Genomic DNA, 16,301 nt, shown 5'->3' on the forward strand with positions numbered 1-16,301 from the left:
GTGTGATATTAATGACGATAACGAGACAAGTCGTTACATGAACAACAAAAAATATTTAATTTTTCTTTATCTATGCATTAATGATTTATTAAAATATAGAACATTCAATTTGAAATGCGTAGTATTATTTTTTTAAAATAATACTTTACTACAAATAGTTAAAGTATTATTTTTTTAAAATAATACTTTACTACAAATAGTTAAACTTAACGAAGTTAGTCTATCTGTTAAGAGAAACAGATACATGTATTGTGATTGTTAAGTTCTAAAGTATATACAATGTATATTATTTGAAAAGAAACTATTTGATACTATCAATAAAAAACAGATAAACTTTTTTTCACAAAAGTACTGGAGTATTGTTCGTTTCATTATTTTACAAAATTGGAGGTAGAAACATTGTTAAGTCACTTCTAATTTTACCAACCGGATTCACTTTTATCTTTACGTTTATTTTTTAGTAATCGATAATGACGCCAAACGGACGCCCTGCTTCTATTTAAGACCTTTGCTAAATCAACGAATTTTCGTTTTTCGTCAATGTATTGTTTCTGATCCATATATTTTAATATAATTTCATTCTCCTCTTCTGTATATCTACTTAAAAAAATATTTTGGCTATATTATTTATTTCACATTAATAAATACTGAATACGTTGACGACATCAGTAAGAAGAAATATATTACCTTCTATTTTCATGTGAGCTGTATAAAATTTTAAACCTATGATATATGCTGAATAATGTACGATTTGGTAAACCATTTGCTAAAAATTGTACAAACTTTTTCAGTTCCTTCTTCTTACATATATATTTCTTGCCATTCCAATCTTTTAGACTTAAAAATGCTCTAGAATTTCGTTCATTCCAATCGTGTAACTAAATTATATTAGAAAAATTATATGATAAGTTAAATAATCCATTTGATTTATTATTGCCATATTCTATCAACATTAACATACTCATTTCTCACCTTACAAAATTGTTTCCAATTATGAACAATTATATTATCCTCCTGTGACGAAAAGCAACCCTTCTTTAACCCTGCTATAGCCTTAAATTGTTCCAATTCTTCTCGAGTAGGTGCATGAGTTCCTGAACGTACTTCAATTTTATGTTGCGGTGGTACTTCATGTATTAATTTTACGTTTAACATACTTAATTTCTAAATTAATAATAAAATTAAAAAAAAACGAATTTATAATTACAAATAATACACTTTGATAAAATAAAATATATTACAATTGATTCCTCAGTAGAAGATGCTTCCATTTTTCTTATTCTGTTCGCTAGATATGTGATGTCATCGCATTTATTATCAACAATTTCTTCCTTTATATCAATATTATTGCAAGGTATGCTTTCTACTGGATCTGTGATGTTATTGCTGTTTGTTTCATTCTTATAATTATTATCGACAATTTCTTTCTCTATATTAATTTCATCGTTAAGCATGCTTTCTACTGGAATTTCAATGTTATTGCTAATTTTTCTTTTCTTAGACTTTTTTCTTTTTTTTATTTTTATTTTACTTTCATTGCTAAGCATTCTTTCAACTGAGTCTGTGATGTCATTGCTCCTCTCTGCTCTGTTTGTTTCTTTCTTATAATTATTATTGACAATTTCTTTCTCTATATTAATTTCATCGTTAAGCATGCTTTCTACTGGAATTTCAATGTTATTGCTAATTTTTCTTTTCTTAGACTTTTTTCTTTTTTTTTTTCTTATTTCATTTTCATTGCTAAGCATGCTTTCTACTGGATTTTCAATGCTATTGCTAATTTTTCTTTTCTTAGATTTTTTTCTTTTTTCTTTTCTTATTTCATTTTCATCGCTAAGCATGCTTTCAACCGAGTCTGCGATGTCATAGCTCTCTCCGTTTGTTTCTTTCTGATAATTATTATCGACAATTTCTTTCTCTATATTAATTTCATCGCTAAGCATGCTTTCTACTGGAATTTCAATGTTATTGCTAATTTTTCTTTTTTCTTTTCTTATTTCATTTTCATTGCTAAGCATGCTTTCTACTGGATTTTCAATGCTATTGCTAATTTTTCTTTTCTTAGATTTTTTTCTTTTTTCTTTTCTTATTTCATTTTCATCGCTAAGCATGCTTTCAACCGAGTCTGCGATGTCATAGCTCTCTCCGTTTGTTTCTTTCTGATAATTATTATCGACAATTTCTTTCTCTATATTAATTTCATCGCTAAACATGCTTTCTACTGGAATTTCAATGTTATTGCTAATTTTTCTTTTCTTAGATTTTTTTCTGTTTTCTTTTCTTATATCAACAATTTCTTTCTCTATATTCATTTCATTGTTTAACATTTTCAAGTTCTTAAAAGTCTATTTGTAGAATACTATCATTATAAATGTTGCGTTACCTAGATAAAAATTAATATTTTTAAATAAATATATAATACGTGTTCTATTTTCTTATTTAAACATCAACTTTGTAGATATAACCTAATATAATATATAATATGATTTACACGATAAAAAATGAACTTAAAAATAGTTATTTTATCGAAAACTTGCCAGAAAATATTTGTTTATATATCTATGATATAATAATATAACTTTATAACTTTATAACTTAATAACTTAATATAACTTTGGTAGTAACGTGGTCATGAAAACTTAAACTTTTCGGAATCGCAGCTTTTTACTAACCTAACTTTCATTCGTATATGTCCATGGTGTATGTTTACATATGGTCATACATCAGTGCAATATAAAGTACATCATATAATACACTTAACCTGTTATTTCGCACATACAAAAAAGTGTGTTTAATAAATTGAATTTAATAAATTGTGTTAATAAATTGAATTTAAAGAAATATAAAATAATATTCCATTCGCGAATACTTTTTATACGTTTTGTAGTAAAATATATGCAATGTTTGTTAAATCATAAATATAAATAATAATAATAATAATTTATAATAATCGTATACATATATTTATGTATCACACATACGCATAAAAAAATCATACTGATTAAAAGATCAGAATTTGGTTAAAAATTATATGTTTAAACTTTTCTGGTTACCGTTTAAAATCATGAAATAACGTCGCCATAAGAAAATTGTTTAATTTCATTGACACGATTGAATATTATCAACATCAAAATTTATCCAAGAATTAATGAAAAACGATACGGAATGGCTTCAGCATCTAGTACAAGTGCACGCAGTTTATTTGTCGATTCTAAAATGCGATTAGCGGATAGAGTTCAAGTTAATGTTAATAATATTGCATCGCTTGCAAGACAGATTCAGAGAGGTTCCAAAAGCAGTGAAGTAGTTGTCTCATTCATATCTTATTTTTTAAATAAGTAAATCTTCATAATTAATAAATGATATTTAACACAATTCTTTGTTTGTTTTCTTCCAGATTCTAATGCACGCTGCTAAAAGTTTTGCACAGCAAGAGCAGGAAGAACATTGAGGTGGTTCAGAAAAAATTTTTCATGATCTTCATAGATAATCTTAAATGTTCTTTTATAATTTTAAATGTTCTCTCTAATAATTTATTTCCTTCGTATTTTAATGCTATAAAGTATATTTATATTATTTATTTAAAATAATTTATATTGACACATTTATAGTTTCATGATTGAATGGCATAATTAATTTTAAAAAACTCAAAACTAAATCGTAAAAATAGTTCGCAGTAAAAATAGTTTCATATTTTTTCCTTTTAAACATGTTGGAAAAATCATTAAACGAAGTATATTTCTTAATAACGAACTTAAAAAAAATGGCTTTAGACTTAATTTATCAAGGATAAAGTATATCGTAATGACCAGGACGATAAAGTAAATGAACAGCCGGTGTAGCGCCTTCTGGAAAGTCATGTGCTGTTACTTCAGTTCCAGCACCACGATCCATGTAACGAACTCGAACACCGGTACCTAAAGCAGTACTCATTGCTATAATATGAATATGGTCAGATTCTTTATACATTGGTTCTACTTCCTGTAACATATAAATTAGAAAAAGAAAACGTATTAAATATTCTGTAAAATAAAATTAATGATAATAGATGAAATGTTAACCTGATGACAAAATTCTGTTATAGTTCGTTCTCCTTCTATAAAATGTTGGTAAAAATCTCCTTCTCTTTGTAACTGACCAGAGGTAATTAATCTAAGGTATACAACAACATAATCAGAATAACCTTGCTCATTGAAAAGCTTATGTAGTTCTAAATAACTAGACTCTGTGTCTCCACCTACTTTGTCGATCACTTCCATAAACTAAAATCAAAATATAAAGAATATTATTATTCTCTAAGCATCTAATTACATAAATTAAATTATTTCAATTGCAATCCATTTTGTAATATCAAATATTAGTTATACCGTATCATGGAAATCTTCAACAGTAAATTGAGGAAAACCTAGCGCTACAAGATTCTCTTTGCTTTTAACTGCAAGTTCTCTAAACTTATTATACTCATTTTTATCTCCGATTAGTTTTTCGAGATAAGCATAACTAAAGGCTCTAAAGAAACAATTGCCATCAGGCCTCGTTCTTCTGATATAAGAATATTTTTGTCCCAAAGCTTTAGCTTTCGACAGGTATACTTCATCTTCTGTGTATTCCTGTTCTAAACTTTTCAATGGTTCCTTTTCCCCAACTAAAGCTATAGATTCAGATATCTGAAATATAATGAAATTTAAGTCACAATTATATACTATTAATATTCTTATTAAAATATAATATAATGCAAGATACTAAACACAATCAATGTTTACACTTTAATTCAACAATTTTTCATTATTAAATCATTCAACATTTCATAGGATTTATTTTGAAGAAGAATATTAACCTCCTTTTCTATACGTCTTTGCTGTTGGAGAATTAACTCATCTTGGTTGACATCTGCGATAAAACACAAAAATGATATATAAGTGATATTATTTTGTCAATAATAAATAACGTACAATTACCTGCGTTTTCTACTCGCCGATCTTTCGGTGACTTATTTTCCATATCTCATGAGATTTTCATAAATTTCACTACAATTGTCAAATTATCAATCGTAAACAAAAGCCAGATGTCCATGTGGAAATTGAAATATTTTCTGTTGAAGATTTAACGGCTTCAGATTGGTAGATTTCTATCGTGGAACGGAAATCTAGGTAATTTAACCATGAAAATGTGTTCTTAGTAATCATAAGAAAATGAAATTTTAGTTACATTCTTCTTGCCGACAGAACGACCAAAGCTCCTCCTAGTGGCAACATTTTAAACTAAATTCCTATTTAAATTAATTCAAACTTTATAAATACAAATTGAACTTGATTTCCAAAAAATTGTATTTAAAGTCCAAAACCTGTAAATCTTCTATATTTTTTTTATTACATTTATAATTATTCTTTATTTTTGTTATTATTACACTTGGTAGCAAATTGAATTTAAATGATTAATTTAATTATATATTATAATACTTCTCTAGAACACATGTATATATATATTATTATTAATAATTTATATATTAAATATATATTAAATTATTTAACTCTGTTATATATAAAATTATTAAAATGTACATCATTTTCGACTAGATAACTTTGTATGTACTTGGAATGTTAAAGTAGAGTTTTAATTAAATCAAGATTGTTGCGTTGAATGGGGTAGCCTTGATCTTTGAGCACCCACATAAATTACTTGTCTATGTTCATCTGGATGAATAAGATCATCGGTATGTTTCCAATGCCATTTCTTTTCGCATTCTTTTACACGCTTGTTATCGATGTAACTTATAACACAACTCGTTGGTACCCATATAATTGCAGTGATTATTATCACAGCTCCTACTATGTTATCCTTCAAAAATCTCATTACTTTGTTAATATTTATGTCTTCGATAATATCCCAGAAACGTTCCACAACGTCTTGTACCGTTTTCTCGCATATTCCCTAAATACGATGCAGATAATTAATAAAATAAAAAGTCTACAATTTTAAAAACATAATTTTAAGTATTACCTTATTACAAAAACCTTGAATACAAGGTGTACCATCGGGTAAAATATCTTGCGGATCAATAGGAAAGCATGTTTCGTTTAAACTCATTCTACAGCATCTCTTACATGCATCACCAACTGTAATATTAATATGTTATTTACACATACTTCTTGTATGTAATGTAAATGATAAAAATTAATCTTAATAGAATATCGAAATTTACTTGTATCACACATGCAGCTTTGCAAACCCTGAGTCTCGCAATACGGCACACATTTGCCAAGACGACATTGACCACGTTCTAAACAACCGGTACCATCTTTCATTGGTGGAGATCTGGGACATTCACTTGATGCTCCGGTACAACGCGATTCTTGTTCACAAGTTGCGTACTGTGCATCTCTACATTTTACTCCTACAGGCATATACGCGCAACCTTGGCAGCAAGGTGAATTTTTATCGCTGCAAGATATGCAAACATATGCATTAATGCATGAAAATAAAATTAACAAGTTGTATCATGATGATAATATTACCTGCATACTGCTCCTTGACTCCGTCGTAATTTACAATTTTTGTCACAACATGGATCATTATCTTCCGTTCCTAAAAGTCCTGCGTCGCATTCCTCGTCTCCTTCTACCCTCAAATTACCACAGAAGGATTCTTCAGGTTCTGAGAAACAACGACCTGATTTAGCTTGTAATACTTTCCTGATGGATCTCAAACTGCATGGTGAAAAACGCTGTACATTTAAAAGATTTTATGTAAACAAATAAATTATACTTTATATATATATATATTTTAGCTTTATTTAGTTATTAATACTTTGATTTAGTTTAATTAAATTTATTTGTTAAATTTATCTGACCTTGTTATTAACGTCATAACCACTGACACTATAAGTGTACATTAAATATGATCCGCCTTGACTAGCACTTGGACTGCATTCCTATGCATCGAAGTTATATTCATTGCAGTATTACATAAATCATATTCATGAAATTATTTAAATAAAAAAAAAAAGAAATTACAGTTATATCAGGATCATGTTCGGAGCCCCAATTATGACCAAATTCATGTGCTGTTACTAAATCTGCTTCTCTAGTTATGACTCTTTGTCCATAATGATTTCTACTAGAACTCAGTCCCGAATTTAAATAAAGTGTATAACCATTTTTGAAATATTCTGCAAAATATATGAGACAAAATTTAAGAATAAAAATACTAAACTTCGCTTTAATAATAAAATTATTATTTAAAATTTTTACCTGGTGTACAAATACCACCTACAGAATTTCTACGTGGTGATCCTACATAAGCTAATCCCAAAATACCACCTTCGAATTTCAAATCAGTAAATAAATGGGCTAAACAAAAGTCCTTATGACTGTATTCCCGACTAAAAACCTGCACATTCAATTTAATATTTATTTTTAATTATTTGTTTTAAAAAAAGTGATTTTTTGTAATTGTACCTCAAGCAATGTTCGAACGTCCCATTTTTCTCTGACCATATTATAATGTGTCTCTCCACCTCTTACACGTGTTGGTTCGCTATGAACAACTATTTTCTTTATAACAAAGCCCATTCCTTTAAATCCGTCTTGTTCTTGACGTTCTTGCCATAATGTGTCATTATAAATTTTATGTACCCTGTCTATCAAACTAATCTGTAAATTATATTCATTCAAAAATATTATCTTCCTCAATATTATTCATATTTTAACCCTTTACCAAATAGTTAATTGTAGTCTTGGTGCTACTAGCACCCATTTCTTGATAAAAACGATAGTCAGCTACCAATAACAAAGGACATCTTGTTTTTGTTGGCGTGTACTCGTACGTTTCCGTTTGTCTTTTAACTCTGTTGTATTCACTTCCTTCAAAATCACGATTTTCTATAAATTCTTTGTCATCTTTCACTGGAACCTCTTCCAAATAAAATATTTATTTTATTTTCTTTTCAATTCTATTTTTGGTAATATCTTATGGTAATATACTTACCCATATCTTCTTTAACGTATCCACACGTCTTAGGATTACCATGAGTATGACCTACCCCATTTTGATAATGTTCCCAGCTTAGTTTAACATCCGAAGATTTGTAAATGATCATCGTTTCATTTCCCAAATGAGGAAGGTGTCTCCACGATGGCTAAAATTTGCGCTTATTTAGATAATCTAATAAATTTTCGAAAATTTATATATAAAATATTTATATCTTACTTCAATGTGAAATGTGTCATCGGAGATAGTAATGCTTGCCGTTACAATCCCTTCATCGATGTGTACTTGAGCATGAGAATTAATTTCTCCAAATACTCGTCCATGATAAAAACTTTCATGATCTAAATTTAAAAAAGATTGTAATTATTAATATGTTAAGAGCTAAGCTTTCCATTTAGACCACGATAATTCTTTAGTCATAGAAATATGTAAGTGTTGACAACTACTGATTGACATGGCCTTAACACAAAGTATACTCAACGTATATTTATCAATGTGGCACTTAATATGTTAAATATATAATAATGAATATGTACTTCTACATATAGTTTATATTACATACCTAAATGAATTGTTTTTTCTTTCCCATCACCGTTGACTTCGTAAGCTTTAAAATTGGAATGTATCACTTCTCTTCTTGGTGTTAAAATAAGGCGAAAATAACTATAACAATAAATAATGAAATATATTAAATAATACAATATACTAAAGATAAATAGAATTATTATGTATACGTAAACCTTACCGTCCATGAGAATAAAATTCTAGTTCGCTTATTTTATTATATGGATGATAACTGTGTTGAGTGCCTCGTTTGACAATTCTATGTTGAAAGTTTGACGTATGTACAGTTTCATAATATTTTAAATTTCTATGAAGTGCATCTACAGAAAAATGATAATTAAATGGGAAAAAAATTTAACAATAAGAAAAATCTTAAAAATCTTAATAATTAATAATATCAATTATTTATAATTTGTTATTAAACAAAATTTAACTTACAAATATTTTGGCAGAAGAAAATACAATAAACAATTAATAATTTATAAAAATATTTCATGTTTGTAGTAAAATTGTTCATAGATTAGGTTAAGTACACAATCATATGCACATTCATACACTCATTTCTTATTTGTAGATAAGAACAACATTTTTATGTTAAAATTGTTTTAAAATTTTGGTAATTGTTAAATAATGCATTTAATGACATTTTAATGCAACGGTGTTAACGTTGATATTATACTCTTGTATATATTACATATCTTCCAAAAAATGTCTAATCATGATCCTTCTATTTTTATTGTTTTCTTACGCTTTGTAATTCACTGAACAGGTTAAGATTAGAAATATAACACACTTTCTATATAAAGATTTGAATTATAAATTAGAAGGCTGTTTTTTAAAAGAAAACACTACACGGTTTGATAAACATTGTCTGCGTGTTAAAGTTGGTACTGTCAAATTTCGATACAATCGAAATTTACTAAATATGTAATATGTTTCGATTATTCATAGATTTCGACTATCGAGAGGAGATTTATTTATATATAATGTTTTATCAAAATATTATGTGCATATAAATATGATCATAAAATGAGATTAGATTACAATATGTTTATTCTTTCATTGCTTCAGTATCATAGACAAGAAATTTGTACAATCATAAAGCGATTTATAAAAATTCCCTATTAAATGTGGTTATAGTTACTTAAAGATAAATTTATTTTAGAATTTAATTTCTTATGTATGTAAAGAAATTTGAAAAATATTTCCTAAAACATTGATTTTTTTCATTGTAATTTTATTAAGATTTTAATAATGCAGGTTGTCCAAAATAAACTAAAAGTGAGCTTTGATTACAAAATTAATTATATTAATAGCATACGAAAAAGTTATTTAAAACGTTTAAGATTATGTTTTGCTTTGCTTTTGTATTCTTAATTTACTTAAATTTTATTATTTTGCTGTCCTAAAATTTTATCATACGTTAATTGAATAATACATTATTGTATCTTAAAAATATTACATGATATTTTAGATTTTAGCTATTCATGGATATCATCAGTCCGATGTCATATTTAAAAGTAAATTAGGCTCTTTGCGTAAGGGCTTTAAGAAACAATTGGATTTTACATTTGTAAGAGCACCTCATAAAATTCCAACTGAAAATGAACTTGTCAAAGATGCAGAAGAAAGTGGTACATTATTGTTTATTATAATTATTTTAATATTTAAAAAAGAATATATTGCTTATGATAATTAATTATGTTTTTGTATATATTAGACTATGGTTGGTGGTTCAATACCGAAGATTGTGTATTCAAAGCAACCGTACCAAGTGATCGTTGTATAGGCTTTGAGGATAGTTTAGACTTAATTTTAAAAACATGCCAAGAACAAGGCCCATTTGATGGGATTCTTGGTTTTTCACAGGGTGCAGCCTTTACTGCTATTTTATGCGTTATGCAGCAAAGAAAAAGTTCAGTTTTTATCTTATGTTATCACAATTGTATTATATAAATTAGTTATTTATATCAGATTAACTGTTCGAGTCCCAAACAACAATCTGTTCAGATTTTTTGTCAAAAAGTGAAACGAATATGCAATTGATACGTGGTCTCACTGTTTGGCATTTGCCAAGAAAATTTTTGTAAAGACTCTTAGGACTTAAATGGTTAATATAAAGAATATGTGTTATGTATAATATAATTCGCAATTTGTTTTACTAAAACGTTATTACTTTTTCAGTGTTTCCATTTAAGTTTAATTTTGCCATTATCATATCGGGATTTATATCATTATGCATGCCACATGCTGAATACTATACAGAAATAATAGATATACCATCGTTGCATATTTATGGTAAAAACGACAAAGTCATTCCAACTGGTAAAATAATTATTTTCTTTTATACGTACAATAATAATATTATTTTGTTATTAAGCAGCTTTATTACTTATTCTTTCCTTAATTTTTTCTAGATATGGCTGAAAAAGTATGTAATTTATTTAAAGATTGTAACAAAGTTATACACGAAGGTGGACATTATATACCAAGTCAAAAAAATGTTTATAAAACTTTCATTATGGACATGATGGAAAGAAAATTGCACTGATAAATTTCTTGTGATAAATTAATTAATCGATCAATGCGTCAAGATCGATACCATAATTTAATTATATATATGAAATTGTATTTATAAACAAGACTTACTCTTATGGTAGATCAAGTGTGCATTTACATCATAAGTTTTATAAGAAATAAAAAAAAAAACCTCGATATAGTAATATTAGCAAATATATTTAAAACTTACATAAAACATTAACTCTCTGTACAAAGTGAAAATAAACACAATTTCATAATATCATTAGCAAGATTTAGCAAGTTACAATTGCATTTATTTACTTAATACAACGGATGTTAAATAAAAATGTTCTTGTTAATAAAATTAAAATCAATTCATGAAAAAATTCTTTTACATATAAAATGTACATATAAATGAATTGTTAAATAAGCTGTTGAATCAAATAATATGGAAGGCAAAAGAAACATTACGGATTATTAATTTTACTATTATTTGTATAAATTTAACCAAGCCATATATGATTGTTGTGAAACTTTATGAAATTTACGAAATACGTTCTTATGATTTATAAACATCGCTATATGTTATCTTAAAGTACTATAGTTACATGAATAGTAGCAATTATGTTATGCATAAATATATATATATATATACATATATATATATATTTATATATAACTTATAAAGTACACAGTATATTTTGTGAGAACAACCTTTTATGACTTATTTCATTTACTTTACAATTTTTTCGAATAATGCAAATTAGTAATTTTTGTAAACAATTTTAATTACAAAATAATGTAACTCATTTACAAATATTTTTTACGTCATTTCAAATGTTCTAACAATATTATCATGTTGAGAAATTAATATAATGCACTTTTAAATGTTCGTGTAAATCATGTCCAATAATGTTATATTTAATGTTTAACTCGTTTATATGATTTCTCTCATAATAACAATCATATAACAATGTCGCGAGTAATAATTTTTGAGTATAGCAGCAGCATGTAATTTGGATAAAGTGAACAAAATAACAGTCTATGCATGATTTAAAAGCAATATTATTCAATATTTGATATTAGTCAATTTTGCACATAATCAATTTTCAATATTAAATAAGACAATCATTTTCTTTTTTTTCCTTTCTTCCTCTTCTTTATATCACAAGATAAAGATTTATAGTGCGATTCAATGCGATGTAAAATATGTATTATATTTTAATAGTTCGATATTAAATAAAAACTAATTAAAAAAGTATTGTAAGGGTGTGATAACATTACAAAAAAAAGAAAAGAAATATTATCATAACGTTATGTATAAACTATTAGTCATAAATTAAATATAAGCGAATGAGGTATTTTATTATATTTCTTTAACTGTAACAAAACTTTGAGACAATTTCATAGCTAATTAATATTAATTTGGTTAACGTACAGGACATGAACGCATATTTTTAGAAATTTGTTAGCATGCTATTTGAATTGTTCAAGTACAAAAAGAAGTACTTGTGCGTAGACAATTTCATAGCTAATTAATATTAAATTTGGTTAACGTACAGGACCATGAACGCATATTTTTAGAAATATTTGTTAGCATGCTGATTTGAATTGTTCAAGTACAAAAAGAAGTACTTGTGCGTTCAAGAAGACCTGGAAGTATTGCAACTACCTGTTTTATTTTCTTTTTTCTTTTTTCGTTTTTTTGTTTCCTCTAGAAGAATTGAGAAATCCCTAAGACACTTTGCATTAATGTAAGAACTTGTACGTCTTTCTATTATTCACATCCTGGTTTCATATAATCTTCAGCATTTAGTAGAAAGGTCTTTCTCATAAATATTAAACTGTATCAAACACAATACTTCTTTATCAATTGATTCACAATATAGTTTATGTAACTTCAAGGAGACTCTGAACCGTTAGGCTCACAACCCTTCATAACATCGGGAAGATCAGGCGGTAGAGAAAATTGAGTCATTTCAAGTTGTTCAAATTGACCATTATCTTGACGCATAGCTAATCCTACCAATGCTGGACATTGCGCTTTAGCGGTTACCGATGTCAGTCCATAATCCGACAAGTATTTAGTATCAGACATAACAACATTGTCTTTATTAAATAGTTGTTGATTCACTGGCGGTACTTTCAATATACCTAAAAAATAATAATTACACTTCTATTTCTTTTCTATTTATATTCAATGTTAATATTCAACAATTTAAATAAATAATAAATGTGCACCGGTATGATGTATATAACAATACACACATATATTATATAATAGAATTATATATTTTTTATGTTCACATCTATTTATATGCACTTAAAACTGTATTACAAATATGTTTACCTTCGATAATTTTTTTAAGTTCGTGAACTGTTGTATTGTCCTTAGCATCCGTAAAAATAGTTGTATTTTTTCGCCTAATCATTAAAAATACGTCCTGCAAAGTGTTGAACAGTCACATTTGTAGGTTATATCATCGTCGAGTGAAACAACTAAATATGTATAATGTAAATAGTCATATTTAATGCTAGAACCTCTTACCATTACGGATCTAATTGTGTAATTAAATGTATCGCGAATTAAATAATAATTTACACTGTTTATAAGGTTCAATGATCCTATGTTTACTTGAAGACCTTCAGATTATAAATGAAAGGTTAAAATAAGACTGTACACATAAATACACTAGCAGTCTTGCATACGTCATACATGAGACAAATTACACGATGTTATCCTATTTTAAAAAGGAAATTGGATTGCCATCGCCGAATTTATTTTTCTCCAAAATAAGACTGTACCACATAAATACACTAGCAGTCTTGCATACGTCATACATGAGACAAATTACACGATTGGTTATCCTATTTTAAAGGAAATTGGAATTGCCATCGCCGAATTTATTTTTCTCCAATCACAATGTTGCTTTATAAATATCAGTAAATCTACATTATTTTCAACGATATTATAATCATTTTAAAATTAATTATATCAAATGAATAATTTTTTGTTATAAAGAATTATATTGTTATAAATATATGCATGTATTTTTCTAATTTTGACGAATATTTAAATGGTAAACTTTAATTAAATAATTTTTAACACATGATACTAATCAACCAATCATCGTCGACATAGTGCATTTGTTGCACTCTACATGGAAATGGCCATAATATAAGATTTGAAATGGACTCCCGAACGTGCTAGAATGTACTGATACGTGCTTGAGGTCGGAAGTGAATTTGAATTAGTAGGAAGAAATTATAATATATAAAAGCTAGAAAGAAATTATAATTTATAAAAGTTAGAAAGAAATTATAATTTATAAAAGCTAGAAGAAATTATAATTTAAATATTACGCTAATAAAATAAATAACAAATAGAAAAATATGTCCGAAGAAAAGGTTTTATTACATTGTTATAATCGTGGCTGTGGACAAATGTTTGATCCGAATGATAACAAAGAAGGTACGTAATTAAATGATGTTACACACACACACATACATATCACAAAAATGATTAATTTTTTATAAATTATTGTAGGAGAAAATGATTTGATGATTAAGGAAATTTTAACCTCTAATATTGTTACAGGTGATTGTGTTCATCATCCTGGTCAACCAGTTTTTCATGATGCTTATAAAGGATGGTCTTGTTGTAGTAAAAAGTGTACAGATTTTACAGAATTTTTAAATATCAAAGGTTGTACTAAATCATACCATACAAATGTAAAGCCTATAGTACAAGAAAAACCTGCCGTAGATAAATCTAAAGCTAATGAAGTTATTGAAGTACGTGCAAGACTTAATAGTAATAGTTCAATGTTAAAAAGACCACCTTTTGATTCTCCTCAAACTGTATTAAAACCAACTGTGTCACCTGCATTATTGGAAAAAATTAAAGGCTTGACAACATTAACACAACTTAATGAAGATGAAAATCAAATTTCCATCGGTCAAAGTTGCCACAATAATTCTTGTAAAGCCAAATACGCAGGACCAGAGTCTGATAAAGAAATATGTCTTCATCATCCTGGAATTCCTATATTTCATGAAGGGATGAAATATTGGTCGTGTTGTCAAAAGAAAACTACAGACTTTTCTGTATTCTTAGAACAACCAGGATGCAAGGAAGGAGAACATTATTGGACTTCTAAGGTAATTTTTAAAAATGAATATATTATTTCTTGTAAAATTTTATCAACCTTAAACATTTTACTTTTACTTATTTTTAGAATAACGATAAAAAAATTCAATGTAGAATGGATTGGCATCAAACACCAACGTATGTAGTTGTTTCAATTTATGCCAAGAACTACGACCCTGATCGGTCAAGTGTGAGAATAAACCCTATACATTTAAGCATGGATTTATTCCTCGTAGAAGAAAATTCGACATATGCTTTAGACATAGAATTAAATCAAGTAAGTATCATTAATCGTAATAATTATTATAAATGAGATATTAATAATTGTACTATTTATTACATTTATCATTTGCAGATGGTCAATGTTGCTGAATGTAGCCTCAATATGCTGCCTACTAAAGCAGAAGTTAAATTAAAGAAACATGAACCTATATTTTGGCCTCGTTTAGAATTTGTTAGGACACCGAATAGCCAAGACAAGAATGCACAAAATGAAGAAAAAATTAGTTCACAAGTAGATGCAATCGATCTCAATGATCTTTAATTGAATGAATTTTTGTTTTATAATTTTAAGACTTAACAAAATTTGTTCGAATAATCCTATTTTATTACCAAACGTATCTTTAAAGATATACGTTACTGCAGAGATATACATAAAAATGAAAAATTAAAAATGTATTCCAGAAATTTGTTAATATATAATAAATAAAAACTTCAAAAATATTTTTAAGGGTTTGGTATTCTGCATCCGATAAAAAAAGAAACACATCTTTTCTTTAATCCTACATTCCTTGAAATATACAAGATACACAATAGCATGTAGGACTTTGATGAAAATAACGATATAAAAATAGAACAATTTCAAAAGTAAAAATTCGTAACAATATAAAAACAACATTCTTATTCATAAGTAAAGTATATATATATATATATATATAATCTAAACATAGCAAGCAATGATTCAGAAATAACTTGCAGCTATGTATTTAAAGAACGTTCGATTTACTATACATATATCATAAATAATAGAAATGATTCGAATGAATCGTTCATTTTATGACGTCAGTGGTGTTCAACA

The 16,301-nt window shown here is 27.0% G+C and overlaps 6 protein-coding genes across 8 annotated transcripts; 2 read left to right on the plus strand and 4 right to left on the minus strand.

The window, feature by feature from the left end:
• Positions 1-227: 227 nt before the first annotated feature.
• LOC122520758 (histone-lysine N-methyltransferase, H3 lysine-79 specific-like) lies at positions 228-2,782 on the minus strand. Of its 3 annotated transcripts, none has more exons than XM_043641008.1 (5): positions 2,538-2,782; positions 1,242-2,383; positions 973-1,164; positions 688-878; positions 228-600 (listed from the first exon to the last, which is right to left on the minus strand). In XM_043641008.1, the coding sequence occupies exons 2-5, from the start codon at positions 2,325-2,327 to the stop codon at positions 420-422; spliced, it is 1,650 nt and encodes a 549-aa protein (XP_043496943.1). In that variant the 5' UTR covers positions 2,328-2,383; positions 2,538-2,782; the 3' UTR covers positions 228-419. The 3 variants fall into 3 exon arrangements, with proteins under 3 accessions (XP_043496943.1, XP_043496942.1, XP_043496944.1); XM_043641007.1 differs by having other exon boundaries at positions 2,673-2,781; XM_043641009.1 differs by having other exon boundaries at positions 228-597; positions 2,673-2,780.
• Positions 2,783-3,604: 822 nt separating this feature from the next.
• On the minus strand, positions 3,605-5,185 carry LOC122520760 (ubiquitin thioesterase otubain-like). The gene is made up of 5 exons (XM_043641010.1): positions 4,959-5,185; positions 4,838-4,890; positions 4,368-4,667; positions 4,062-4,262; positions 3,605-3,981 (listed from the first exon to the last, which is right to left on the minus strand). The coding sequence occupies exons 1-5, from the start codon at positions 4,999-5,001 to the stop codon at positions 3,784-3,786; spliced, it is 795 nt and encodes a 264-aa protein (XP_043496945.1). The 5' UTR covers positions 5,002-5,185; the 3' UTR covers positions 3,605-3,783.
• A 312-nt stretch (positions 5,186-5,497) lies between these two features.
• Positions 5,498-9,447, minus strand: LOC122521241 (ADAM 17-like protease). The gene is made up of 14 exons (XM_043641796.1): positions 8,992-9,447; positions 8,735-8,873; positions 8,552-8,652; positions 8,209-8,330; positions 7,987-8,137; positions 7,717-7,913; positions 7,458-7,652; positions 7,251-7,389; positions 7,014-7,168; positions 6,851-6,931; positions 6,516-6,724; positions 6,203-6,441; positions 6,001-6,116; positions 5,498-5,931 (listed from the first exon to the last, which is right to left on the minus strand). The coding sequence occupies exons 1-14, from the start codon at positions 9,068-9,070 to the stop codon at positions 5,623-5,625; spliced, it is 2,232 nt and encodes a 743-aa protein (XP_043497731.1). The 5' UTR covers positions 9,071-9,447; the 3' UTR covers positions 5,498-5,622.
• Positions 9,448-9,741: 294 nt separating this feature from the next.
• Positions 9,742-11,538, plus strand: LOC122521244 (esterase AGAP003155). The gene is made up of 5 exons (XM_043641803.1): positions 9,742-9,834; positions 10,028-10,187; positions 10,274-10,468; positions 10,738-10,878; positions 10,971-11,538. Exons 1-5 carry the CDS (start codon positions 9,808-9,810, stop codon positions 11,102-11,104), a joined length of 657 nt encoding a protein of 218 aa, XP_043497738.1. The 5' UTR covers positions 9,742-9,807; the 3' UTR covers positions 11,105-11,538.
• Positions 11,539-12,922: 1,384 nt separating this feature from the next.
• On the minus strand, positions 12,923-13,749 carry LOC122521246 (elongin-B). The gene is made up of 3 exons (XM_043641804.1): positions 13,622-13,749; positions 13,424-13,517; positions 12,923-13,227 (listed from the first exon to the last, which is right to left on the minus strand). The coding sequence occupies exons 1-3, from the start codon at positions 13,622-13,624 to the stop codon at positions 12,974-12,976; spliced, it is 351 nt and encodes a 116-aa protein (XP_043497739.1). The 5' UTR covers positions 13,625-13,749; the 3' UTR covers positions 12,923-12,973.
• Positions 13,750-14,267: 518 nt separating this feature from the next.
• On the plus strand, positions 14,268-15,944 carry LOC122521243 (cysteine and histidine-rich domain-containing protein). Its single transcript, XM_043641802.1, has 4 exons — positions 14,268-14,545; positions 14,672-15,234; positions 15,312-15,500; positions 15,579-15,944. Exons 1-4 carry the CDS (start codon positions 14,467-14,469, stop codon positions 15,765-15,767), a joined length of 1,020 nt encoding a protein of 339 aa, XP_043497737.1. The 5' UTR covers positions 14,268-14,466; the 3' UTR covers positions 15,768-15,944.
• Positions 15,945-16,301: the final 357 nt, after the last annotated feature.

The sequence above is a fragment of the Polistes fuscatus genome, unplaced genomic scaffold (assembly GCF_010416935.1).
Source record: "Polistes fuscatus isolate 324 unplaced genomic scaffold, CU_Pfus_HIC Scaffold4, whole genome shotgun sequence".
Taxonomy (NCBI): Eukaryota; Metazoa; Arthropoda; class Insecta; order Hymenoptera; family Vespidae; genus Polistes; species Polistes fuscatus.

Bases quoted from the DNA above. Each gene is read 5' to 3' on its own strand.
- LOC122520758 (XM_043641008.1), bottom strand. From the start codon at position 2,327: ATGTTAAACAATGAAATGAATATAGAGAAAGAAATTGTTGATATAAGA. The intron at 879-972 runs GTGAGAAATGAG...AATATAATTTAG, and splicing joins ATTGGAAACAATTTTGTAAG to TTACACGATTGGAATGAACG. The intron at 601-687 runs GTAATATATTTC...TATTTTTTTAAG, and splicing joins AGCTCACATGAAAATAGAAG to TAGATATACAGAAGAGGAGA.
- LOC122520760 (XM_043641010.1), bottom strand. From the start codon at position 5,001: ATGGAAAATAAGTCACCGAAAGATCGGCGAGTAGAAAACGCAG. The intron at 4,891-4,958 runs GTAATTGTACGT...GTTTTATCGCAG, and splicing joins TCGGCGAGTAGAAAACGCAG to ATGTCAACCAAGATGAGTTA. The intron at 4,263-4,367 runs GTATAACTAATA...TTTTGATTTTAG, and splicing joins TTGAAGATTTCCATGATACG to TTTATGGAAGTGATCGACAA.
- LOC122521241 (XM_043641796.1), bottom strand. From the start codon at position 9,070: ATGAACAATTTTACTACAAACATGAAATATTTTTATAAATTATTAATT. The intron at 8,653-8,734 runs GTAAGGTTTACG...TTATTGTTATAG, and splicing joins GAATTTTATTCTCATGGACG to TTATTTTCGCCTTATTTTAA. The intron at 6,442-6,515 runs GTAATATTATCA...CATATCTTGCAG, and splicing joins AGTCAAGGAGCAGTATGCAG to CGATAAAAATTCACCTTGCT.
- LOC122521244 (XM_043641803.1), top strand. From the start codon at position 9,808: ATGCAGGTTGTCCAAAATAAACTAAAA. The intron at 10,188-10,273 runs GTACATTATTGT...TGTATATATTAG, and splicing joins CAAAGATGCAGAAGAAAGTG to ACTATGGTTGGTGGTTCAAT. The intron at 10,469-10,737 runs GTTCAGTTTTTA...TTACTTTTTCAG, and splicing joins CGTTATGCAGCAAAGAAAAA to TGTTTCCATTTAAGTTTAAT.
- LOC122521246 (XM_043641804.1), bottom strand. The intron at 13,228-13,423 runs GTAAACATATTT...ATTATTTTTTAG, and splicing joins ACTTAAAAAAATTATCGAAG to GTATATTGAAAGTACCGCCA.
- LOC122521243 (XM_043641802.1), top strand. From the start codon at position 14,467: ATGTCCGAAGAAAAGGTTTTATTACATTGTTATAATCGTGGCTGTGGA. The intron at 15,235-15,311 runs GTAATTTTTAAA...ACTTATTTTTAG, and splicing joins AACATTATTGGACTTCTAAG to AATAACGATAAAAAAATTCA. The intron at 15,501-15,578 runs GTAAGTATCATT...TATCATTTGCAG, and splicing joins TAGACATAGAATTAAATCAA to ATGGTCAATGTTGCTGAATG.